This window comes from Sarcophilus harrisii, chromosome 4 (assembly GCF_902635505.1).
Source record: "Sarcophilus harrisii chromosome 4, mSarHar1.11, whole genome shotgun sequence".
NCBI lineage: Eukaryota > Metazoa > Chordata > Mammalia > Dasyuromorphia > Dasyuridae > Sarcophilus > Sarcophilus harrisii.
In genome coordinates, this window is record NC_045429.1 from 15,305,443 (window position 1) to 15,332,430 (window position 26,988).

General features: G+C 43.0%; 1 protein-coding gene across 7 annotated transcripts in view; it reads right to left on the reverse strand.

Annotated features, from left to right (window-relative positions):
- Positions 1–26,988, reverse strand: part of NFIA (nuclear factor I A) — a 429,987-nt gene that overhangs the window by 32,689 nt on the left and 370,310 nt on the right. For 6 of the 7 annotated variants that reach the window (XM_031969009.1, XM_031969013.1, XM_031969012.1 and 3 more), the window contains one exon: positions 16,659–16,750. The exons of the other annotated variant lie outside the window; for it this stretch is intronic. In XM_031969009.1, coding sequence (XP_031824869.1) covers positions 16,659–16,750 — 92 coding nt within the window. The remainder of the gene's footprint in view (positions 1–16,658; positions 16,751–26,988) is intronic. 7 annotated transcript variants of the gene reach the window in all.

Sequence of the window (26,988 nt, forward strand, 5' to 3'; positions counted from 1 at the left end):
GAGACGTTAACTTCTGCCCCATGGGGATGACACTTAGCCCATCTCATTTAATTTCTGACCTTCACTAAGCAGTGAGGTCCCAATCTCTCGATTTTTATAATCTTTAGCGAGAATCATTAAAGTATGGAGAGACTCCAGTTGGCAGAAATCTTTATGTTCTTCTCGCAGCAAAAGCTATAAATCCGAAGATTGACCTTTCGTATCCAGGTCATATATGACACCTGATTCACTTTTGTCCATTCACATAGGATTTATGAGAGGGACTAGAGATACAGGGTATGAAAGATGAACTTTAATGAAATGTCTTTCAAATCTGCACACTTACTAAAAATCTCACCCAGCCACCGCCTGCCCCTCCGCCGCAAAAGAGTCGGCATGTGTCCTTTTAGAAAATTCCACCCTCGCTGCAAGTCTAAGCCAGTCGCAACTGAATCTGCACCTGCCTTCTAGCAAGATCCCCCTAAAGCAGGAATAATCCTGTGGATGAAAATGTGTATACGACTTATGGTAGATGATTTGCCAAATTCAAGATTATGTTTTGTAAAAAGTTCTCGAAATGTCCCCCCCACCAATTCATTCTCCTCCAAACTTGTAAAATTTTGTCGAGATCACCACCATCTTTCCAGTTACCCAAATGTATAACTTCTACCCATGGAATTAAAGCATCAAAGATTTAGAAGCACAACTCAGGTCAAGGTCACCCCCAACACCCATTTTACAAATGAGGAAACTGAGGCACAGAGAGGCACTTACTTTTTGGTAAGTAACTTTCTTGAGTCACCTAGACAACCATTTCTTTCTGAGTCCAAGTCCACTGCTTCATCCATTGTACTTCATCCCCCATTTCCCATAAGTTGCCATGTCTTTTCAAGTTTATTTCCTTGGTTTTCTCTGCTTCTTTTCACTCCCACTGCCTCAACTCTCATTCAGGCTCTTATCACCTTTTGCCTGGATTATTTCACTAACCTCCTAATGAATGTCTTTCTTCCTCTGGTCTCTTCCCTCTCTATCCCATTTTTCCCAATTGGCAGCAAACCGATATTGCTGTACGATAGCACTGACCGAGTCATTCCCAAGGCATCCTATCACTTTTGAATGCATCTACATTTGCTTCCTCCCCTTGCACTTCATAATAACATTATTCTCTTGCACACTCTATACATTCTAGACAAACTGGTGGGAATTCTAGAATTCTTAGAAAATTGTCCTTTTTTTGAGCTGAAATCCCTAATTGTCCCTAGTTCTGTCTCCCGTGTACATCCCAACCAGTCTCCTCTCTTTTCCACATGACGGCCCTTCAGAAATTTGCCCTCCGCTGGTTGGTTTCCTCTTGTTGCAGCTAAACCTGCTTCCTCTAGTCAATGGTTTCACGTCCTGACACCGCACTAGTTTCCCTCCCTCCAAAAATGCTCCCATGCTCCCCCAAACTCCCCACAAAAAAAGAATGAGCTCAAGGTTCTAGCTGAGGTCTGCCCATCAGGGGAGGGCACAGTGGGACCCCAGCCCCCTTTCTCCTGGATACTAGGCCACCAATAATGCACCATTAATGCAACAAAAATGGTCTTAGTTTTGTGGGCAGAGGGTAGCAGGGTCTTAAACATCACTGAATGCAGTCCCCCATTTGTCAGCTGAAAACAAGGAGCTGTAACAGGGCAAATGGGCAGGGGGATGGCTGGAACGGGGAGGAAAGATGGAGGGAGGGGTGTCCGTGCCGGTGGCAAAATGGAGAGAAGGAAAAGTGCTGAAAGGGAATCAGTGGGGCTAGAAAGGGAGCACAACTAGCCCCATCATGTTGGGGACCCTATTTGGCAGCTGATGTGTGGATCCTGTGGGGGGCGGGGTCCAGAGGGAGATTCTTCATAATTAGAAGGTTAAGAGAAAGGCTTCAGGCAGGCTGGGCCTAAAGGAAGAAGCCAGGGGCTCTAAAAGATGGGGGTGCTTTCCAGACTTGGGGGGGACACTTGGGCAAAGGTGTGGAGGTGGGAGATGGGGAACAATGGAGGGACAACCATTAACCTGGAAGACGGTGTGTGTGAAGGGGATCAGGCTAGAATGACTGGCCAGGAGGTGGAAGGCAGGAGGCAGGCACAAAGCGGCAGGACTCCCCCCTAAGTCAGTGCCTTCCTTCTTCCAGTTTATCTCGACTGCAGTAGGGACTGTTCATGCTGCCTGACTGTGGTCTCCTCTCAGACTGTAGCTCCTTCCTCATACTGCCTATGTTTAGGGACACCGTGGGTGCTTAATAAATGTTTGCTGCCTTTCACATAGTGCCAGGGACACTTTGTTAGCCTCCTCTGGAAAATCAATGGCTTCCCATTGCCCTTCCGGGCGCTCCCACAAAAGCGGGCTCAGCCGAGAGCGTGGACACCCATTTCCTTCCAGGCGGCGCCATCCCAGGGAGAGCCAGGCCCACGGCTGCCACAGGGAATAAGTAAAGGGGGGCAGGGAGTGGACTGACTTTGCTATGGAAACCCGGGAAGATTTCGGAGGCCCCCCAAAGGGAAGGGAAGAACAATGCCCCCTCCTCCCTTCCTTGCTCTTCGAAGAGCTCACTTTTCTATTCTCTCCTTGTAGCGACGACTGTCCTGGAGACTCTGGAGGAGTCGATAAATCGACTGGGGGCCCGGTGCAGAAGCGAGGCCGGCAAATCCAATAGTCCATTATCGGTGATGGAGAGAGTCCATGGGCGAGTGTACGTGTGTGTGCAGGTGTGTCGGGGGAGAAGGGAAAGGGAACTCACAGAGTCAGAGCCGGGAAACTGAGGCCCTGCTGCGCCCCTGAGCATGGCCCAGCAGGTGGTTCCCCCAAGGGAGGGCCGAGAGAACTTTCCACTCAGGGAAAACAGATGCAGGCTCTGTCACAATGTATGTATGCGGGGCTCACTTAAGTCCCTGCAGTATTTCAGTCACTGCCGGCAATCTACAATTCAATGAGGATCACCACCCCATTAGAGCTGATTATGTCAGCTGTGTATCTGACAAAGTAAACATTCAGAAACCGCGCTCACAGGTTCATAACTGGGTTTTGCCCCCGCGCTCCCCCCGCTTCCCACATCCGGGAGAAACTTTAATAGCTTTTTTAATACTAAATTATAAGCTACCCAGAGACTCTCTCCCACATTTCTTTCTCCGTTCCCCCAATAACCAGAAACTACCGCGGCTGGCAGAGCTCGGACGCCCTCGCGGAGAGTATGTTAAGTAAGCTCTTAATAAATAAATATCAGCCGCCTGCTTAATGAGAGAATTAATGGCACAACTTAGGGGAATCTGGGGGGACGAAGCCAGAGCCGGAGGGAGAATGGTTACAAAGCTAACTGTGAACGATGGACCGCAGTCAGGATGAGGACGGCTTCCCCTAGCGGTGCCGGGTTCCAGGAGGGGATACTGCCCAGAGAAATCTGTTCAACTCCACGACGCCTTCTACGGCACAAGTGGGGACCACGGGGCTTCCATGCTCGGCCATGATCTCCCACTTTCATAACACCCGGCTTCCCTCTAGTCTCAGCTCAAGTCCCATCTTGCAGGAGACATCACCCCTTAAGGATAATGTGATGGTCAAGCCCAGGATGGGGAGTTACTTCCTTCCTCCATCATGTGGCTCCTCTGGAGGAGAAGCAGCCCTCAGATGCCATCTTAACTTCCTGGCTATTTTAAAGTCATATTTATAGAACAGTTAAGTCATTTATAGAGTCACAGCTAGGGAGAACCCTGGGAAGCAGGTGCTATTTTTATTCGCATTTGGCAATAGAGATTAAATGACTGGGTCAGAGTCATACAGCTAGTAAGTGTTTGAGGCTGGATTTGAACTCAGGAAAATGAGAGCTCTCTGCTCTATGGAGCCCCCTCACTACCTGCACGAAAGACACAGCTACTGGAAATGGGCGACAATCCCAGACCGGTCACTGGCCACTAAGACATCTGGGAGGGCGTCAAGGCCGGGACAGCTGTCCCTAAGCCGGCATCCTCCGTCACAACACAGGGATGCGACGGCCGATCTGCCGACAGGTTATTCAGCAGTTAACGTGCGAAGATTTTTGAAAGCGAAGAACCACTTAAAGCGCTCAATTATTTCTGCTATGAAATGGAGGATTCTGCTGCTGCAGGGAAAACTGTCATGTGGGTATTTCAGGGAACGCAATGCTGGGGGATGACATTAAGTGGATGGGAATTCATGGGAACATCCCAAACAGCTCTTCCTTGGATAAGAAAATAGGAGCTAACAATAACAACGGCTACAATTTATCTATCAAGTAAATAGATTCTGTGAAATAGAAATGTTATATAAATATAAGATGGAACCCAGGTTTTCCCAATTTCAAGTCCAACGCTCTCTCCAATATACCAGGCTGCTTTTACAACCCTCAATATGTGGATTGATGAGTTGATAATATCTGTCACTTAACACAACAGACATATTTCGAAAAAGATCCATTTAGCAAACATTTAGGAGCCCATTCTGTGTTTATGCAGAGACATCTTCCTAATGATTACAGCTGTCCCAAAGCACGGTGGGCATCCTCAGTGGTGGTGGAGTGGATTCCCTCTCACTGGGGCCTGCAAATAAAATCTGAATGCTACTTGTCAGGCCTATTGTAGAGTGGGGATTTCTGTTAAAGTCTGAGGTGGACGTGGAGGTACCTGCTCCCTCTGACATTTGCAAATCACTATTTTGCGGCCTGGAGATAACAAGACGCTTTCACTGAGATCAGAGAACTGTACATGGATGGTTAGGACAGGCGGCCGACTCTATGGTTAGTGTGACTCAGGTTGGGTGACTGAAACCTATTTTAGATGATGCTGGAGAACCTACGACTCAAAGGAATCTTGGGTAGTAAAACAAAACCATTCATTGTGGATGGATCCCATATGCCGCTTATCACAATCGGGCTCTACGGAGGCAAGGGGCCTGACTTACTTAAGTTAGGGTTTTTCAAGTTTCCAGGCACCTGTGAACTTGTTTTACAAATATCTGGATGACTGGAATCATGTTCCTTTGTAATCCTGTGTATTTAATTCCATGTGTTTTAAAATGTCATTCTGAGAAGGGATTCTAAAGCTTCACCAGGGGTCAGGGGGGCGTCCAGGGCACGAACTTGGGCTAGAACAATGGGCCAAATGCAACAAAAATAAATTTCCTAGTGAAAAGTGACTCCCAACATCAGTATAATTAATTAGAGGAATAGCTGATATTTATACCTTGTTTTAAGGTTTGCTTTTATTTACTTACTTGTTTATATTTTAAATAATCCATCCATTTATATATTGACTTATAAGGTATTTTATATTTATTTATTTAAATTAATTATCTTATATATAGTAATTTATTATTATAAGTTATTATAAATTATTTATTTAATATTTATATATTGTTTTAAGGTTTTTATGTATTTGTTCTCATTTAGGTACATCATCTCACTGCTTTTTTAATACTAAAAAGAAATTAGCTAGACCCTAGCAAGAGAAGTATATTCAATAAGGATGTGCAATGAGGACATTTGGAATTGATTCAACTAAGGAAGCTATCTTGCCTTAGTTTACCCACTGTGGTTTGTATAGTATTATTTCCTATCAGACTTCCAGGTGACCTCAGAAGGTACCTTGTTTGACTCCTTCATTTACAGATGAGGATACTGAGGCAGGGGAAAAAGTGGCTTCCCTAGGTCATTCGGAGACTACAAGGCAATGCCAGGATCAGGGTGAGCCTGCATGCTGGGAAGGCGAATTTGGACTGAAGTCCTGTGACTTCCAAGTCACTGGTCTTTCCATTACATCATGATCATAGCTCAATAAAAGGAAAAAGTCCCCAACAAACTGACCTGAGCATAATGAGTTGTCTAAGAAGATGCTGAGTCTCCCTTGGGAGGCAGCATGACTCCATCGTTCCCTGTGTGACCTCCTTAGGGCCTCAGTTTCCCCATCTGCAAAATGAGGGGGTTCTCTGACATCGTCTCTGTCCCTAGAATATGACGCGAGTTCAAATCCCAGTTTTCCACTTGCTACCTGTGTGAGCCTGACAAAGTTATTCAAACTTTCACACCTGAAGTCACCGGGAGGAGAATGACTGGATGGCCACCGGCCAGGGATGCAGAAGGCTCTCCTGCTCATTTTCAGCTCATTCCTCGAAGTTAGAATAAATCTGGTAAAGAACGAGCATTAACTCGATGCCTTGGGATTGTAAAACCATTTTTTGGGTGATCCAGTGATTTTGTGGAAGGAATCATAACCCGCCCCCATCTGGCCATTTTCACCAGCAGGGCTTTCCCTCAGGTAAAGCCCTTCCTCCGAGCACACGTCCAGCATCGGTATTAGCCCCGGACACCCTGCAGTCTGTCTCTCTGCCTGCCCTTGGAAGCTCTGTTTATCTGAGCGAGACAAATGGAGACTCTGCTCTTTTTTCAGAGGAAACATCTGGTTCCAAGAGCATGGGAGACATTGCCGGCTGGGTGATGAAGTCAGTAGGGGCCAGAGAGTACTGTTTCACAGGTTTTCTCTGCTGTCAGACAACAAAAACAACCCAACCCGACCTCGGAGGCTGCCTTCTGTGGCTTCTGGTTACTAGAAAAATGCCCAGAGATTTGCTCCTTCTAATCACCCAAGATCTCAGAATTCTAGGCTAGGAGGGGACTGCTCACTGAGGTCCACAAAGGGTGTGTGTTTTCTCTCCCAGTGTCCCCAGGACTCTTCCCAGAGAGTTACAAGCAAGGTACACCGATACAGGCAATGTCCACCCTGGATGTTCATCATTTTGGTAAAATCACAGGTCTGGATACTCCCCATTTTCCACTAACTGTCCCCAGATTGTCAAAATGTTTTTCCTTACTTTAAGTCTAAATCTGCCTCTCCCTCTAGTCCCTATTTCTGGCTTTTAGAGCCAAAGCATAAAGAGTATAACCCTTTCTCCTAGATCAGAAGATTATTGCTGCATTCTCTCTCTGCCCTTCTCAGTCCCAAACAGATGGAACATCTGTTTCCTCCAACTGATTCTTATATGGCACGAGCTTTTTGCCCGCCATCTTGCTTCCCTTCCCTTCGATTCCCTTCTACGTTGGGGGCTGAAGACTTCAAAGATTTCTATGAACTTTAATGTCAAAAGTTTTTTATTTTTATTAGCATCTTGCTGAAAGTTAGCATTTGCTTCAATTCCTGGCATAAACATTATCCCAAAAAGTGATTCCTAGACTGTACCAGATTGCCCCAGGACTCCATGGCACAACAAAGGCAAAGGGTCCCTATCTTGTTAGGGCCCTTCCTAAAATGTCCAGCCCAGAACTGAACACACTATTTGGTCCGGATTTGCTCATGACAAAGTCCGAAGTAGGATTTTTCTCATTTTGGACACTATCCAGTCTAATATCATTTTATCTCTTTTTCTGCTCTTCTCCACTGTATTAACGGAGTCACACTTATGGTTTTAATGGATTTAGCCGATTCACTCACAGGCCTAACAGTCACCTGGTTGAAGTGCACACAGGCAGGGCAAATTACTACACGTCCACAGGAAAGCTCCTGTGGTCCAAGATGCTAAAAAGACTGGACACTGGACTGAACAAAAATCAATGGAAAGAACTGGGGAAGTTTATTTAGCCTGGAGAAGAAATGATCTGAGGGGGACACAGTATCCATTGTTAAGGATTTGAAGGTCAAATTAATATTACTTATTTTATTTTTAATTTTTGATCTCAAATTCATATTCTTAAAGAACTGATCTGAGACTGTATGTTCTATGACCACTCTGCTTGATATTTTTCAGGGACTCCCTGAAATATGCTTTTTAGTCTGCTCCAAGCTCTGTATAACCTAGCTCCAGTTCATGAGTCCTCCCCCTTCCTATCTTCTGAGAGTCAGTCAAACTGGCTTATCTGTTTGCCCCTAACTTGATCTTCCTTCTCTTGTCTATATGTCTTGGCAGAGGCCTAAATTCCTTCTTCCTCTTCCTTTCTTAGAATCCTTAGCTTCCTTCAAGGCTTAGCTCCTATCACCTCCTACAGGAAGTCTTTCATGATTATCCCAATGGTGAGTGCTCCTTTCCTCTTCAAAAGAGCTTTTATTTTATTTTATTTTTGTTTCTTCCAATAGAATAAAAGCTCCTTGAGAGCAATGTCTGTTCTTTCTTTCTCTTTTTGTGTGTGTATACCAAAAACCTTGGAATCAATCAATTAAGCATCTATTAAGGGCCAGGCATTGTGCTGGAGGCTTGGAGAAGCTGTTTTGTGATTATTTATAAAATTAAATTGAATTCTACTTGGTCTGTTTGGCTGGATGGCAGAATCATACACAATGAGCAAGTGCGGAGAGGCAGATTTGGGACCAAAATGATGATAATAAAAGCTCTCTAAAAAGGAAAGCTGTGTCCCTGGTGATGGATTGGAGATACAGAATGGGGCACACATTGGTCTGTTCTACTTGACTATACACATCTGTTATTTTTCAATGGGAGGAGATAGAAGGGAGAAAAAATACATTATTGTTATGTGGACAAAAATAAAATTAATTTTTAAAAAAGGAATTAGAGCCTTCCCGCAATATAATGGGCCTTTAAGGAGCTAATGAGTTTCTCTTTCCTGGAGGTTCAAGTTGGGGCTGGAGGACCATCTGTTGCAGGGGAAGGGTTACTTGATCAGGTACAGGCTGAATGAGATGGTCCCGAAGGTCCCCTCCAGTTCTGAGAGTCTGGGATTTTTGCAACTTTTTCTGCTTGTGAGCATTACTCAGTCCATGTGTATCATGTGCAGCTGGTGGGACCTTGCCGTAAACAAGATGGAATCCGGCTTTGAGGGCCAAGAAGACCAGAGGGTGGAGCTGAAGGGAAGTTTTTGGGTCATCCATCAGCTGCTATGACAGAAAGGGATGAGGGAGAGCTCCCCTACTCTCCCCTAAGGAGCTATATCTTTGTCCCGAACGCTCCTGGCCCGGGAAATCTAAACCATGCTGGCAAGTTCCAATTGGAAATAAACAAAAGATTGTCTTTATTGAGAAAAATAAATTTGGGAGGGGGTGTATCTGAGAGCCTGCAAAAGCTCTAGCAAGTAACTAGTCAGTGCGGGCGCTGCCCGAGACCATCAAATCCATTTCTGCCTTGATTGGAAAGAATGTGGAAGACCTGGAATGAGAGGAGTAAATGATCTTCCTGGGAGTCACTAGTTGTCTGTCATCCACAACATGGAGCAGAGGATGGGGAGGGAGGAATAAGCCCAAAGATTCATTCTCAGGCTGCAGGTTATGGGACAGATCATTCCTGCAAATTTACTATTAAAATTCAGAATTTGACAGCCTTTATATTTGATTTTAAATCCCTTAACCTCTTTGGATGTCAGTTACCTCATCTGGAAAAGGGGGATGGCCCTGGATAATAGCTAAGGTCCTTTTCAGCTCCAGATCTCAGAGCCTCAGTTTTCTCATCTGTAAAATGCCCATCCTGCAATCCTACTCTCTCCCATGTAATCAGGAAGGCACAGGTAACCATTTTGTCCCTTCCCTCAAAGGACACTGGGAGTCAGGTCTGCTCAGGAACTCCCTTCCAAGATCAGGACTCACCTGAGCTAGAAAAAGACCTGGCACAGTCACATTAATAACCCTAGCTCCCATTTATTTATAGCTTTAAAGTTTACAAAGGTCACTATGAACATTATTTTATTTGCCTCTCACAATAATCCCGTGAGGTCTGGGCTCTAGCTATTGCTATTTAAATTTATAAATTAAAATAAATAAATGTATTGTTATTTAAATACCAGGAAAGTGAGGATCAGAAAAATCATTTGCCTGTGGCCACAACTATCTCAATCAGGATTTGAACTCAGATCATTTCGACTACAAGTGCACTGTTCTATTTTCTATTCTTGACTGCCAGCAGGGGGTGGTGAGGGAAAGATGAACCCAACGGTTTGTTTTTCTTTGTCTTTCCCCTTTTCTAGGATATTTATTATCACGGTGGCTGAACGGCCATGGCTACAGCTTAGGTTCAGGTGGCTTCCCCATGTGGACCACGTCCAGTTCTGGTACAAAAGATCCCACCGTCTCCTCCCCAAAGGGCAGGGCACCCTAAAGCATCTAAAGCATCCTTAGGTATCCTTATGAAAGCGGCAGTGATCACAGATGATAACTGGACCCAGAAATGGGCTATTTCTTTTTTTTTCCTTATGTATTTTTTTATTTTATTAAAGCTTTTTATTTACAAAACATACACATGGGTATTTTTCAACATTGATCCTCAGAAATGGGGTATTTCCAAGAAGGTGTATTCCACTTTCCTCATTTTATAAATAAGGCAACTCAGCAGGGCGATTTGCCCAAGATCCCCCAGGAATAAGTGGGGCAGCCAAAATCTGAGTCTAGTTTTTCTGACTCCCCCAAAAGCCTCTTTCTATTGCCCTGCCTTCCAGCTAAGACCGGAGGCTAAATTCACAAGACTCAGAATCTGAGATACAATGGATCGCCTGAATTTTCAGGGCAGGAAAGGCAGCACTCTTAACCATCTAAACCCTCACCACCACTAAAACTTTCACTTGCAGTAGAATTTTTTTTAATAAGTGAAAAAATGATGCTTTAATCTGAATTAATCAGAGCATAATTTTTATCATGGGATCTGTCTTGGATCATTATAACTGATCCTCTTTCATGGTTGATCATTATTATAATTTTGCTGATATTATGTACAATGATCTGGTTTTGCAGTAGATTCTTAACAGAGAAAACAAGGATCCAATTTATTGGCCAACCAGCCAAAGAAATACAGTGGCAAAGATATTTGCATATTCTCAAAAAAAGGGGGGGGGTTGGGTCTAAATTTCTCTTGTCTCGCTCTCCACCCAAGTGCCATTCTAGTGGTGCTGGAGTGACAGAAGGAGCTGCTTCTCTCTCTCCAAGGAGGCTGGGCCTGGCTTCTGGGGCTTCCCAGATGCTGCAATGAATTTCTATGCTTATTCCTCGGGGACTTTCAGAGCCCTGAACTCCTCCTTCCAGGAGGCTCAGGTCAAAGGCGAAGCGCCTGGAGGATCATTTCAGCTAATTGAAATGCAAGGTCAAACGAGGAAGATAGAGTGGGAGGAGATTTCCAGAAGGGAGGCAGGGGACGGGCAACTGAGACCATCCACCTGCACTTGCTTTTAATTCTCTGATCCCTTTTCCCTGATGTAATGGGTTGGGTCATCCCATTCTCTAAGCTATAGTTTTGACAGGCACAAATGAAAAAGGGAAGGAGGAATTGAAGAGCTGATCCCCATATGCATAAAAACGACTTAATATTAATGATCACTAGTTACTAAGCATGGCTACTTGTGGGTACCACCATTTGATGTGGTTTCCAGCAAAACACTTTTTTAAAAGGAGGAGGAAAAGGCATTCAGACAGTACAACATCTAAAGATTTTGATTTGCTCTCCCAGCTAACTGTGGTCAGATCCAGGATGGAGCTCCGTCACACAGGGCAGAGATTTTCCTCTGTAACAATACTGTGTGTCTTGGGGCCTTCAGTTCCCTCCACCTCCTGGGCATCTGTCTGGTATATATTTCTACAAGTATATGCTGTCAGCACCTGGCCAACCTCTAAGCTTCCTGAGGGTAGGATTTCATTTTGATTCATTTTGATCTTTCTACCCCTAGTGCCTTGCAAAAAAGGCCATTATATATATAGGTGTTTAATAAACTCTTGCTGATTGACTTGAGCTATAACACAGGATAATAAGACCCAAATTTAAGAGATGGAAGGGAATTTCAAGCCATCTTTAGACTAATAGGGTCATTTTACAATTAAGGAAACTGAAATCCAGTGAGGGGGAGTCACTCAGCCAGTATCAATCCCCCAAGTAGGAAGAGGTTTAATTTGGATTTAAGCTTTCCACAGCATCTTGCTGCTTCCCAGTCACATGCATCCATATCTTGCCCCATGTATAGATGTGAAATCCCGGGAGAGCAGGGCCTGTCTTGTGGAAGCTTTTCAGCTCCAGTATTGATCACAGCATTCTGTTCATGGGAGGCAGATGCTAAGGGTTTACTGTTTGATTGGCTCTAGTATTTTGAAGTCCAGGGGAATCTCTGGAAGATCTGACTTCTTTGCTTTCTGTCCCCAAATTTCCTCCTTTCCCTAACTCAAAATTGGAAGGGACCTCAGCAGCCACCGAATCCGACCTCATCCAATCTCTGCTCGCCATCCCCGACAAGGGGCCACCCAGTCTTTGCTTAAAGACCACCAGTGAATTTCAGGGTGGGAAGGAAATTTGGGAGTCATCTAATCATGTTGGAGCCCCCACAGAACGCCCCCAAAATGGCCATGCAGACTTTGCTATGAACAATGGAGGCTAAGAACATCTGTTCAGGTTCTCGATACCTCTCACCATCCCCTTGGCTCCGGGAAGATGGGTTGTGTTTGCCACATGCACTTTTATAAGTTTCCCAAGGTGGAAGGAAGTAAATCATATTGCTTGCAAGTCAGGCAGTGAAATCATTTAGTAAGCAAAGGTTACAGCAGCTGTGCCTTCTTTGTCAACAAATCAGATCCTTGCCAAGCCAAATGACTTGTAATCACCCAAATGGTAATTCGGTTTTCAATCGCATTTCAGACAGCGGGATGCTGGGGCCGGGGAGCAGGGCTTGGGGAGTGGGTGGCCAGGAGGGGCGGTCTGCCTCATTTGTCATCTCACAGACTTTGTCTTCCTTGGTTCTGTAGGGGAAGCTTTCTACTCAGAAAGCCCCGCTCTTGGGTCCGGTCTCTGTTTGGGTCTATCTTGGAAAAATTGACTGGGATTGCTATTATTACCCTGGTGAGGAAATACTGCTCATTGCTCACCTTTCAGGGATTATATTATGAAAAAAAGAATCACGGCCTTTCTGGCGTGTTTGGGGCAGGCTCCCATTCTTGTCTGTTACAGACATCATTCATTAGAACGTTCGTTAGGAGTGCGAGAGGGCTCATGGGATCACCGTTCAAGAACTGGAAGAGACTCTTCCAGGCCATTTAAGTTAGCTAAGGAAGCTCCTCCTAACTGAAAATCCCCAAGGGGCATTTTCTAAAATAAGGCTGTTTATCAATTTACCTCCAAAGTCAGAGATGCTGAAATAATTTTGCTTTATGATGAATTTTTACGGCCAATAGAAAGCTATATCCACGAGCGCCAGTGGTGGATAATACAACAATGGAAGTTTTCTTCAAGACAGAAAACACCAGAGGGGCTACCATTATTTTGAAAAGGAAACCACTACTGTGATGTCAGATATAGAAACTAATCTATATTCACTCCCGGATGGCCGAATGTATGGTCTGTATGATATCAGACTTTAGAGAGGATGGGTTGGGTTGGGGAGAGGGGTGGATGGGAAAGAGGGTGACTGTCTTTAAATATCTGAAGGGCTATTGCCTGCCAGAAGGATTCAACCTGTCCTGCTTGGCCCTGATCAATGGAATCGGGAACAATGGGAGGAAGCTGGAAGGAGGAAAGTGTAGGCTGGATGTCAGGAAGAGTGTCCCCATAACTGGATTTGTCCCAAAGCGGAACAAATGGAGCCTCCTCAATGGTGGCTTGAAGAAAAAGTGGGAAGACCACTTGTTAGGAAGACTGCAGAGGGGATTCCTCTCAGGCACAGGGGTACAAACTGGCCACTAGAGTTCTTTCAATAATAAATGCTCACTAACTGGCTGACTTCAAATGCTGTGACTGTAATATATATATATATATATATATATATATATATATATATATATATATAATATGTATTTATATATTTGTATATATACATACATACATACATACATACATATATATATGTATATATATACCTAGATGCCTTAATTTTTTTTATCCCTTGCTCTTGGTTTTAAGATGAAAACTGTTGGGCAGCTGGAGGGATGTAGTGTGTGTGTGATGGGGAAAAGAAGGGCCGAGCTCAAATCTAGCCTCAGACACTCACTAGCTGTGTGACGCCAGGCAAGTCACTTCACCCTGTCTGCCTCAGTTTCCTCATCCATAAAATGGGTACCTCATTCCCAGGTTATAATAGCCCAACTCTAGTTGGTTGTGAGGATTAAATGCAGTATTTGCAAAGAGCTGTATAAAGTTTATTCTACTTGTAAAGTGTTACACAAATGCTATTGTTATTATCATGTACACAGACATAGTTAAAGAATTATAGGTTTAGATCTATAAAGGAAGGGATCTCAGAGGTTACTTAATTCTACTCACTTTACAGATGAGGAAACTGAGTACCAGGGTGGAGGTATGAAGTGGGGTGTACATCACAGGATAAAAGGATTATAAATATAGACAAGATGGGACTTTAAAGTTCATCTAATGGGGCTCCTTGATTATACAAGTGAGGATACAGACCCAGACCAAGAAAGTTCATTACTCCACATCAGAACGATACTAAGTGGAGCAGCTAGATGGCGCCGTGGATAGAGCACCAGCCCTGAAGTCAGAAGGACCTGGGTTCAAATCCAGCCTTAGACACATAACATTTCCTAGCTGTGTGATGCTGGACCAGTCACTTAACTCCAATTGCCTCACAAAAAAGAACAACAGTGACTAACAGACTCACTTGGATTTGAACTCAGCTCCCTACTCTTTTCATTACAAGACAACAATGGGACTCTCAGATCAAACTATAATCTTGATCTGACCTCTTGTCAGGGTCAGAGTTCAACATTGTGGATTAGTATCAGTGCAAAAAACCAAAGCGATAGTTCAATATAACTTGCAAACTACAATTTGGGGGGCAGAGGCTAACGAAGTAACGGGTGCACGAATCTACCTGAGAAAAAGCCTTTCCGAGAAATTGAACACATCAAACCAAAAAATCCAGGAGAGTTGTTGTCTCTCCGGTTCGGTTTTTTTGAACTCTTAACAGAGAGACTCAAGGGCTGAAAACATTACCAGCCTCTCCTGAGAGCCTCTTGTCTCTATTCTGCTCGCTGCTGGGGAATTTAAAGTCATTTTTCAAATCAGAGAGAAGACTCGGGCATCTCCAAATCCTCGCTGAACTTGGCGAGCTTTCTGGGAGGCACTGAAGAGGGAGGCTTCTCTCCCAGGGGCTGGATGTCAAATGCATTCCCACCGATGAAAGAAGATGTTGGGAGTGGAAGAGTTAATCCTCTGTCCTCCTTCCTCCTCCTCCTCCTCCTCTTCCTCCTCCTCCTCCTCCCTTCTTACCTTTCCCTCCCCCCACTCCCACCCAGCTGCCTGTACTGCTGGTGTACTTTCTGTGACCTTGCTTAATGCAGGGAAGGTCTCCAATACAATGTCCTGTAACCTGTACTGTTGACATAGCCATAAAATAGAGCCTTTTACACATGGAGCAACCAGCCGGGGGGAGGCAAATCCATCCTGCTTCTGGGCACCTCGGCACTTCTTACATGCAGAGATTAATAGTAAGTAATAGAGGAAGCATCTGGAGCTGACGTCGGCATGCGCTGGGAAGGCACAAGAAGCACAGACCATCTCGACACAGTTGCTGGTGTTTGGGTAGCGAGCACGTGTGGGAAAGGCGTGCCTCACGCCCACTGCACCCGAGAGGATGGAGGCTCAGCTTCTCATTCTGAACACAGAAACTTCCCCACGACAGAGAGCAGTTTTTGCAAATTTCCAAATCCTTGACTCAGTTTACCTTTTGGACCCCAAATGCTTTGCACTGTCTGCTAATCGGTAACAACCATTTCAAAAATAATTAAATTGCTTTAACTATTCTATATCCTGAAAAGCCAATTGTGGAATGATTCTAACACAACAGCTCACTCTATTCTGGGCTTGGATAATTATTTTTGCCTCCCTGACCACATATCGTGGCCTATTATAAATGTTGCACCCACTCCCACTCTTCCAGTCCCCCACCTCTCCTCCTCCTGAGCACACCTTACATCTGGCTTGAATCAGTCGCCAACAAAACTGCCAACAACTATTTTTTTGGACCAACCTCAAGAATTCAACAGGGCTCATAAAAGGTTGTCTCCTCCCCCCCCCCCCCCCCCCCCCCCCCCCAAGAGGCAAACAACAACAAAAAGGTCAGCCTGGGCTCCTGATTCCATTATGAAAAATACAGAAAGAGCCACTGGTTTCCCAGTTCCCAGAGGCAAATAAAATGATAACAGTGGCCTAATGTTGTGTGCTCAATTGTGGCTGACTTTCTAGTTCAACTTTTTGGGGAGACTCGAGGGAAGAGATTCTGAACAGGAGTTCCCGTCTCTTCCTGCTCCCTGGAAGGTTTCAAAACCATCCCCTAAAATTGCTCTCGTAGAGCCGCTCTCCCGTTCTGGTCACTTAATGTTACAGGCCACATTTTCCCCTCATGAGTTCTAAGGATACATAGTGAATTAAGGAAGCAGGACTGGAGGAGATGAGATCTGTGGAAGATGCAACAATGTAGCCCTCAGTGTAAGATGCAACAATGTAGCAGGCTGCATAAGATGCAACAATGTAGCCCTCAGTGTAAGATGCAACAATGTAACTGGCTGTATAAGATACAACAATGTAATTGACTTGCAAGATGCAACAGTGTAACTGGCTTATAAGAGGCAACAATGTAACTGGCTTATAAGATGCAACAATGTAACTGGCTTATAAGATGCAACAATGTAACTGACTTGCAAAGACGCAACAATGTAACCGGCTGTATAAGATGCAACACTGTAGCCGGCTGTGTGGAGAGATCAGATACAGAAAAGACAAGATCGGCCCACCTGTGTCTGTTGAGGGATATTTACAAAGCTTGGATCCCGGGGTCCAACACTGACGAATCGGTTTGCGGGGGAGGTGCTGGGTGTCGAGTAGGCTGTGAAGGGAAGGGACACATGCGTTCAGGAAGCAGCACCAGAATGCACACAAACAACACCAGAACACACATTCTCAGAGCCCAAGCAGCTGATTAACAAAGAAATGGGCACACGTTTTAGCTAGCGAGGCTTTGGGGCTAGTGAGAGCCATCTAGAAAATAACAAAGGAGGGATAAGGGAGGGGAGATCATTTTTCAAATGACCGGTAGGTAAAAGTACATTTTGTTAGGGACAGCTTGGTTTCCTCCCCCTTCCCCCCACCTTCCATCACTGAACGAATTAGGAAATTAGGATGCACGGGCAAAGAGCGCCATCTGAATTTTACCCGAGTGCTTGAAAGCAGCAGACCCGTCACCCTTGGCCTTTAGAGCACAGGGGAGAATGAAATGAAGTCGAAAGAACAGCAAAGCTGTTCATTTTACAACCCGGCTTTTCACCCTGGTGCATTTCTGAAAGTCACGACATATTTGTGTAATGCTATAATCTGGATAAAACCTTTTAAAAAAAAATCAGGAATTCAAGGGTTCTGGGGGAAGACTAAAAAACACATTTTAAACAAGCTCCCTTTTTAGGGCTCACACAGTGCCTAAATATCTTTATGACACATAAAAAAGTAGCCTCCGGACAAGAGAACCCTTGCCATCTGCATGCACATCCCATAAGTGCTAGGAACACTGCAGTGGTCCAAGCACCATATTGAAATGGCTTCATCTTTCCTCTGTGTCTTCACGGTGACCTCACAATTTTGCCATTTTCAAGGGTTTCATATTACTTTCATTCAAAGACATTAATACAATTTAGAAATGGGGTTTGTGAAATTTTTAAAATATATATTTTCATAATTTCATTTAAATATAACTGAATTCCTTTTGTAATTCTCTATTTTATTTTATGCTTTTAAAAATATTATTCTGAGAAAGGATCCATAGGTCTCAACAGGTTGACCGTGTCCTTATATTCTTCCTTGGTAGGTTGTCATGGCTTCCAGCTGGTCATGGGGACATCTTAAAAGTGATATTAAATGATTATTGTATGGACTGTTACTATCTCGTGGTAGTTTCAGAACATCCCATTTGGAGCGTTCCATTCATTTGTCCTGTTGTTCTTGGGTTTTGCTCCTGCCATGACCAATCGATCGAAGCTCACGGACAGTGAGCTCTGGATGAAGACTGACCTTCACCTTTGGAGGAAACATGAGCACTGATGAACTTAGACCTAACAGGATTCTAGATTTGGATTCGAGATCTAGCTAGTGCTGGAAGTGACCATGGAGGTCAATAATGATGGGATTATGTTCTAAAGAGCCAAGTACCAGGCATACCAACATGTCCAACTCCCTCATTTTTCAGAGGAAGAAGTCAAGACCTGGGAAGGTGAAATGACTTCCTCCAGAAGTCAGAAAGATAATGCAGTAGCTGGTTCATAAGATTATTAAATAATAATAATCGTGTCCTAGGATGACAGATCTGGATCTGGAAAGACCCTCAGAGTCCTCTAGGTCCAATACTGTCGTACTATAGATGGGAAACTTAGGGCAGGGAGGTGAACAGCTTTCCCAGGGTCACCTAGGGAACAAGTAGCAGATTTGGTATTTGAACTTGCCTCCTCTGGCTTTTAAATAACAATGAGAAGGAAGCCCACCTTAGGAGGTCGGGTAGTTGTAAGGGATGGCTTTTGACTTGGAATCAAGATTCATAAGGGATACTATTGGTGCTGGTCGAGATTTGAAGATGCTTAACACGATTCCTGGCACACTGTAGGTGTTTCATAAATTCATAAATGCTGACTTAAGGAGTATGGGAGGGGCGGAGGGGGAGGAAAGGGCACTTTCTGCTAACCAGATCAAAATGAAAGCTCGGTCTCAAATCAAGGCCAGCTTCCCTTAACAGAAAACACCAGAGAGTTAGCCTTTTATGGGAATTCGACTGTAACGACTCTGACAAAATCATTTCCCAAACACCTAAAAACAATTAAAAAAACATTCTTTCTTTGGATTAACTGTAAGCTATGTCTTCAAATACAAGGGTGACAGATTCAGTCATTTTTGAGAACAAGGGTAATAAGCTGTTGTTTTCTTAAAGCATTTTGCCAGATTATTTCCCACAGGGAATGAGAGGAGGCTTACCCCATTTCAATTTTTCTCTCTCTCATAGAAATGTGTTCCCAGGTTTTGTTTCCTTTGTTAGCTACGTCCTGAGACGGGATTATTATTATTATTATTATTTTTTTTTTTACCATGACTAACTTAAGTGCCCTTATAATCTTCCTTAGTAGGTTGTCATGCCTTCCAATTGGTCATGAGAACATTTAAAAAGTCCATTGTATGGACAGAGCTGGAAAAACCATTCATTGTGTAAATTACTCCTAGTCATAATTTTCCGTGTAATGACAGAAACAGGGTAGTTTTAGTAGATGCCAGTGAAATATTTTCATAATGAATGTTTTGTTGTTGTAGCATTTCTGGCGATGGGATTTGGTGTGTATTTGTATCTTTTTTTTTTCTTTTTTGATTTTTAAACACGGACAGTTAGTACGCTGCTGAACATCAATAGACCTATAGGAAGGTCTGTAGCAAACTGTGTAGATGGAAGGTTTATGGAAGGAAATGGATTAACATGGACATAGATAAGAGGGTGTGGAGGGGATCTGATTGGCACCAATGTACATGGGGTACAATCAGAATCAAGGGAGGGAGATGAAATGACATCATCGATTTCCTGGAAATGTCAAATCATCTAAAGGTAGCATACGGTGTATTTAGCATCTACTGGAAAACTGTAATTTTGGAGGACCATAAACGATTAAGATCCCAAATCTAGAGCTAAAAGGCTATGGTCCAACCATCTTACTTTATAAATAAGGAGACTAGGGCCCAAGTTAGAGGAATAACTTAAGATCATAGCTTAGATTTGGAGCTGGAAACCACTGAGTATAATTCTCTCATTTTTAGAGAAAGAAACTAAAATTATAGGTGAAGGGACTTAGGTAATGGGACATTCGATTTAGGGCTAGAAGGCCCTAGTGGTCATCTAAAATAATTTATTTTATAAAAGAGAAAAACAGAGGTTCAGAAAGGATGACATGGGAGTAAATGGTTGAGGCAAAATTAAAATACAGGTCTCTGTATTCAAATCCAGTATTTCTCTTCCATTTATCGGGTTTCTCTCCTTTATTTCCTCAATTAGAAACTACTATGGAAAACTTCTAACTCTTTTTAGGGAAAAGTAAGGATTTCTCCCTTCCCCATTTTTTTTTTCTGGGAAAGCAGACTGAGAAAGGATATTCTGCTCAGTTGAGATCTTCCTGTTTGCAACTTTCAATCTTTTGTTTCAGGCTGTCAGATTTTAAGAAATTTCAGGAGCAGCGTATTTCTGAATCAGAGCTCCTAGCATAGTATTTGGCCCACAATAGGTGACTAATAAATGCTCGTTGAATTAAATTCAGTATCCTGCGTGGTCTAAAACTGCCTTATATGACATAATTCTCATTGCAAACTTAATTCAATTAAACAATTCATGAAGAAAAAAATGGAAGTTGGGAGGAATATTGGGGAACATTGAAAGAAATGCCCTTTCAAGCTGGTTAGTGAGTTAGGACATTATTCATTCTTTCACACTTGAAATGTTAGATGGGTTAAGGAAATATATGAGGGGAGTGTAAGTTAGGTTAGAGTTTCAAATTAAAGCAAAGCAGCTGGTGATTGGGAAGCCCATACCCATTAATTTCTGGTTTTGAGACTCCAGGAAAACATCACAGGACTCCAATTAATCTACACACTTAAATGGAGGGATTTCTGTAGATATTTCTACCACAATGTCATATAGTGAAAAATCAGTGCAGTAATGGCAGAGACACGGCCATCCCTGGAGTCAGGAAGACCTGAATTCGAGTTCTTCCCCTGAAATGTGATGGCTATAGGATGGTATCCAAGTGACCTATGCTTTCAGTGCCCCCACACAACTCTTTAAGGTTATAAATTATGGATCTGTGGACACATTTTGTATCAGTGGACAGTTTCCATGATACGAGATTTCCCTATTGGTGAAATCACAGGTCTGGACCCAAGGAAATAAAAGACAAAAAAAGAGAAAGGGAAAAAAAAACAAAGGAGAAAAGAGAAGGAAAGAAAAGGAAATGGAAGAGAAAGGAGAAAAAGGAAAACATAAATGAAAAGATGAGAAAGGGGAAAAAAGAGAATTAAAAGGTAAAGGAAAAAATCTATTATTGTTTTCACACAGATAGGATTTCTGATTTTTCCTTATATCCTTAATGAAACATCCCTTCCTTCAAGACTAAAAGTACTAATTAAATGTATACAGACAAGCACTGAGTTAGATAGAATGTGTGGTGTGTGTGTGTGTGTGAGTGTGTCAGGGGGAGCATGGTAAGGGAAGCAAACTATAAGCTCCCTGAGAGCAAGGACTCTTTCCTCTCTATCTTTGGTTCATTAGTGTCTGGTGCAGTACCTGACACACAGCAGGCACTTAATAAAAATTTCTTAAATTGTGGTATGCCATAGGTGCTTAATAAATACTTCTTGAATTGTGGTACATAGTAGGCACTTAATAAACACTTCTTGAATTATTGTACACAGTAGGCACTTAAATACTTCTCGAATTGTGGTAAACAATAGGCATTTAATATTTCTTGAAGTGAATCTAAGGCAGTTGATTTCCTATACCAGTTTGACAAACTGGGCTCCACTGGTTGTTAAGAAACTCTCCCGGGTGATTCATTTTCATGTTTAAAGCGAGTGATCCATTGTCCAGTGAGAGGTGACCTTGTGTTCGCCCAGTTAAATTCAAACAAAGAAAGATCGGGCGTTGACCTGCCCCCGAGTCTGGGAAGCAGGGGTTGAGAGGTGCTATCAGGCTTCGCCTGGCTTTTCAAGCTGTCTGGGAAAACAAAGAGAGCTCGGGGAAACATGCTCCATAGAATGCCTGCTTCTGGGAAAAGATGGGAGCAGGAAAAAAGGGAAGGAACTCACATTAAGTCTCCATCATTTTTTCTGTGTGGCTATACTAGGCAGCCCTGGGGCTTATGGCTGGTGAGGTTCTGGAAGCTGGGAATGACGTCATGGCAACTCAGATTTTCCACTGAAACAATGGGGTTGAAGGAGAAGGGACACTTTGTTCCTGACAAAGGACTAGGTGCTCCTCAACCTTCTCTAGTCACTGGCCACAAACACCCTGCTTAATCCACTAACAATGGCTGGCCTGGGCAGTACAGAGCTGGCTGAAGTGTCTATAGGAGCAGCAACTTCCTTTCTGGGAGGGAAGAGAACAAGTGTTTTAAGAGCACCTACTGTGTGCCAAGCATATGATAGGTGCTTTACAAATATTCAAAGCATCATGATTCCATTTGATGTGGAGACAGATCTGCTGCAACAATTCTTTTGAGTATATTGACTTCTACAACTTGTGTTTTACTGTATTTCTTCATAATTCCTCTCCTATTTTGACTCCAGGAAATCAAAAATGTAAAAATACATTCAGAAAAGTCATAAGGAAAACCAGGGTTCAGAGAATTTAAGACACTAGCCAACGTCATGAAACTAATAATTGGCAAAGACAGTTTTTTGATTTCGAATTTCAAATTTCCTTATTGTACCGTTCTCCTTTCTCATGGAAAAGTCTCAAAGTCATTCCCATAGAAGTCTATGCACTTAATAAAATTATGCTGTTGCTGCTCAGAATACTTTGGGACCTCTTCTCTTAGAAACGCCTTTGACGACAACTTAGTAGTCATAAGAAATAGACCAGAAAGTGTCTTAAAACTTTGTAGTAAATTAAGATGCTTTTCCTTGGTCAGCTTCAGTTGAGGCAATTCCATAAAAGACACTATTTGATCCAGTGGGAAGTGTTTAGTCTGGAGGAGATAAGGCTCGGGGATGGGGTAGAGGGCAGAAAACAGAATAGACGTCTCAAGTATCCGAAGGGATGTCATGTAAGAGGGATTAGAATTGTTCTCCTTAGTCTGAGAGAGCAGCAGCAAAGAATGGTAGAAGCTGCAATGAGGCAAAATAAAGTTTGGTGTCAGGAAAAAAATTACTAACAATTTGTTACTGTTGATTTGTTTCAGTTGTGACACCATTTGGGCGTTTTTTGTTGGGCAAAGATGCTGAAGTAGTTGGCCATTTCTCTCACTGGATCATTTTACAAATGAGGAAACTGAGGCAAACAGGCAAACTTGCCCAGAGTCACATAGTATCTAAGAACAGATTTGAAATCAGATCTTCCTAATTTGAGGCCCCGTGCTTATCTATTGCAGCACCCCCTAACTGCCCTGCTCTTGGAGGCTGGATGACCAATAGACAGGATGTTTGGAGACTGGCCTCATTATGCATGGGGTCAATGAGACGATATCCAAGCTCCTTCCATCACTTAGACTCCATGATTCTTCGAGGGGACTCTTGGAGGGCAAAGTAGGGCCCCTTGATGACTTTTGAAGAAACTGATTTGGGGACTTTAAGAGCTTTAAAGCCAGATTTCTGTTCTCTCAGTTACCTTTCAAATAGAAAAGCTTCCCTGGTGTCTTTGCAGCTGTGTCATCAGTACCAACAGCCTTCCCCTAGGTCCTGATTTAAACAAAACATACCCGTCTTCCAAAGGCATGTGCCGACCTGTTACTCAAGTCATTATTTCCTTCTCTAATCCCTGGCCCCATTGTGGCTTCACACATGGGGAAAAAAGAGTTAAAGTTGTGGCTTGAATGAGTTACTTAGAATACTCAGTTTGAATCCAAATATATTAAATCATAATTTCGTTCATTTCAGCTATGAGTCTTGCACATTGCCTTTAAATGGAATCTTTATCTGAGCAGGGATTTCTCCTTTAACAGCTATTTCTGATTATTTTTAAGGCTTGTATGAGCATGAATGAAGAATGATTAAAAAAAGAAACAAACAAGAAACAGAAAGAACAATGAAAAAGAGACGGGAGACGCACAAACTATCCTCAACTTTATCATTAACTAGTTTTGTGATATGGGGCAGTTATTAGAACCCTCTAAGATTTGGTTTCTTGATCTGTGAGAAATGTGTTGGACTAAATGAACTTTAAGGTTCTTTCCAGTTCTAAATCAATAATCCCATAATCCTAAACACGAAAGTCCCATATATCAATCAATCAATTCACAAACATATATTAAAAGCTTTCTATGTCCAAGGCACATATAGGTACTTTCTAGGAATCTAGATCAGAACAGCTTACACATCCAAATGGGTATTGTTCTTCAAAGTAGTCCCCATGGGGAGATTATCCACTTAAGCTTACTCTGTTCAAATGTTTTAGGAACTTCATTTTTGGATGATTCACAGGCTGGAAACTCAAAGGAGCCTTAGTGTCTGTTTATTCCAATCTTTACAAAGGAGAAATTGAAACCCAGAGAAGTTGGAATAACTTCCTGAAATCCACACAGGAAGCAACAGTAAGGATTTGAACCCAGGTCCTCTACCTTCAAATTCAGTATTCTTTCTACTACTTCAGAAAAGCCATGACTTAATAGAAAAGGATGCTCTCCTTTAGCCAAATGCCTTTTTTATTTCTTCCCTTTGGGTCAGCTAGAGTGCACAGAGCACTTGGCCTGTCAGGAGTCAGGAAGCCTCATCTTCCTGAGTTCAAAAACAGTTTCAGATACTTACTGGCTATATGACCCTGGGTAAGTCACTTAACCCTGCTTGCCTCAGTTTCCTCATCTGTAAAATGAGCTAGAGAAGGAAATGGCCAACTGCTTCAGTATCTCTATCAAAAAACTCCCAAATGGGGTCATGAAGAATAGGAAAAGAATAAAATGGCTCAGTGCTACTCCCTCCAACTTGGCTTCTTTCCCTGCTAATTCAGCTAGCTTCTATTCCCAAGTTTCTTTGACAGTTGACAGAAACAAGGACCTTGCATGAGCTGGCCAGAGCTGAGATGTCTGGGTAGAAGAGTTGAATAGAAGATTATCTGAGCTTGACCAAAGCAAAGGGACAGAGGGTTTGAAAATGGCAGGAAGCAGAGATGCTCCTGCACCTCAAAAAAGAAGGTTGTGATCGTCTGGGCCTTGTAATTAGCTCAGGATTTCTTGCCTGAATTTCTGGGGGATGACAGGTCCCAAGCTTTATTTTGGGAGCATCCTGCTCCAAAGCTGCATGAAGAACAAAGGTGAGGGAACAGGAAAAGACAATCTACTCAAGTACCATAGTGATGGATGGAAAGGAAAATCTCAGTGGAAAGAACTCCCAGGGACCCTGGAGAAAGGGACTTTATTCCACAGAGGAAGTTGATGAAAAGAAGCTCAGTATGCTGCCCAACCTTGAATCTGGCTGGCCCGCAAATCTCTGGAGGGCCCAGCTTCGATCCATGCAGCAGGGCAGTGAGCAAGGACGGGCCACAGCTATTACCCTTCCTACGAGGAAATAACAGAACTGTGAAGAGGTGCTACATCTTTCTTAGGAACCTCAGTAACCCAACAAGGCCTATGGTCCTATAATAAAGTGGAAGGCCATTTTTTCTGTTTCATACAAGCCCTTCTGGTGCTCCTTCTGGGAGCTGCTAATGAGGGGGTCTCCAAGAAGGATGGAGCCTTCTAAGGGCCCATGTTCAGGAGGGCTGCCAGGTCTTGTACTAGCTCTAGGACCATGATGTTTATTTCTGATGCTGCCCTCTTCACTCTAGACTGTTTTGTGCCATGGACCTGTTGGGCAGTGGGGTAAGGCTAATGCATGCCCTTATTCTCAGAATAATGCTTTTAAGTGCACGAAATAAAAGAGCTCTTTGGGCCGGTTCGTTGGATTATTGATTCTGCCCTCCAAGTAACCTTAGAAACGAGGAAATCTAATTCATACTTAGTTTTTTCCTCACTCCATATCCAATGATTTTTCCATTACATGATGAAAAGAACATAAGACCTTTTCCTTCCCACATACATGCAAACACACAAGATACACATACATACATGTGTACATACACGTGTATGTGCATGAATAGTGCAATCCTACATAAATTCTCCAAATCCATGTGAGATAACAAGATGCCTTTTAAAGGACGAATGATGGAACTTTCCTGATGCTCTCATCTCTGCTACTGACTGCTACTAACCCTTTTCTTTGTCCTTATAGGTACATGTGGTGATAAAATTAGCAAAAACCTGAATCAGATAATGGGACCTGATGATCTTAAGAGCATTTTCACTTTTAAACTCTGATCCTTGGAGCCTAGTGATTGTGGAAGATGAGTAACAATGACTTTCTTCCATATACATTAAATGCATTTCATTTCTACCTCTCCCATTCGAATGTAAGTTTTTTGAGGGCAGGGACTATTTTCATTTTTCACGGTGTCACCAGCGGCAGCATCTGACACAAGGTAAATGCTCCCTAAATGCTTGCTGATTGAGTGCTAGCCAAATAGAATCTTTGACTGTTTCAATACAATGACATCAAATTCTTTTTTTCTTCTTCTGCAGAACAGAAAGAAACTCAATTCTAATAGTCATGCTAGTTTCCAAGTGACTCAGTAGGAGGAGTTGAACACTCTACATTTAAAGGGATTAAATTAAAGAGTAGAGCAGAAAGGCCAGGCCATCCAAATGGATCGCAAAGATGATTTCTGCTGGCTTTCTAGTTAGGCAGGGAAGAAATATGATAGAAGAGACTTCAGTGATGGCTCTAGCTGAGTCAGGCTTTGGAATTAGCCACCTCTGCCACCCAAAAGTGAGATGGGCCAGTGTACCAAGCTGTCTCACCTGCCCCAACGGTGTCTTTTCTCATTAGGCTACACTGAGGTGCTCGGCAGGTTATTTCCATGATGATAATGTTGCCAGCTTGAATGGAGGTAGACTCTTACTGAGTCATAATTGAACTATGTTCTTTCAAAAAGAGGCAAAGAAAGGAAAAAGCCTCTGCTATGATTCCCAGGTTAGGAAGATTCTGAAATGAGCACCGCTTCTACATGCACAATGGCAAGGAAAATAACAACTTATATTCATGCAGCACTTTACAGGTTGTAAAGCGCTTCTGTTTCCATTGGGTCACTTAAGTATTTCTATGACCCTGTCAAAAAGAAGCTACGAGTATCTTTGTTCCCATTTTACAGATAAAGAAACTAGGCTAAGTAAGGTTAAACAACCTTAAACAAAACTCAGCCTTATTTTTCTTATCTGTAAAGTTAGAAGTTTGCACTAGATATTTTTTTCCCCTTTCCAACTTTTAACACAATGTTTAGAACCAAGTACTGATTCATAAATTGCTAATTGA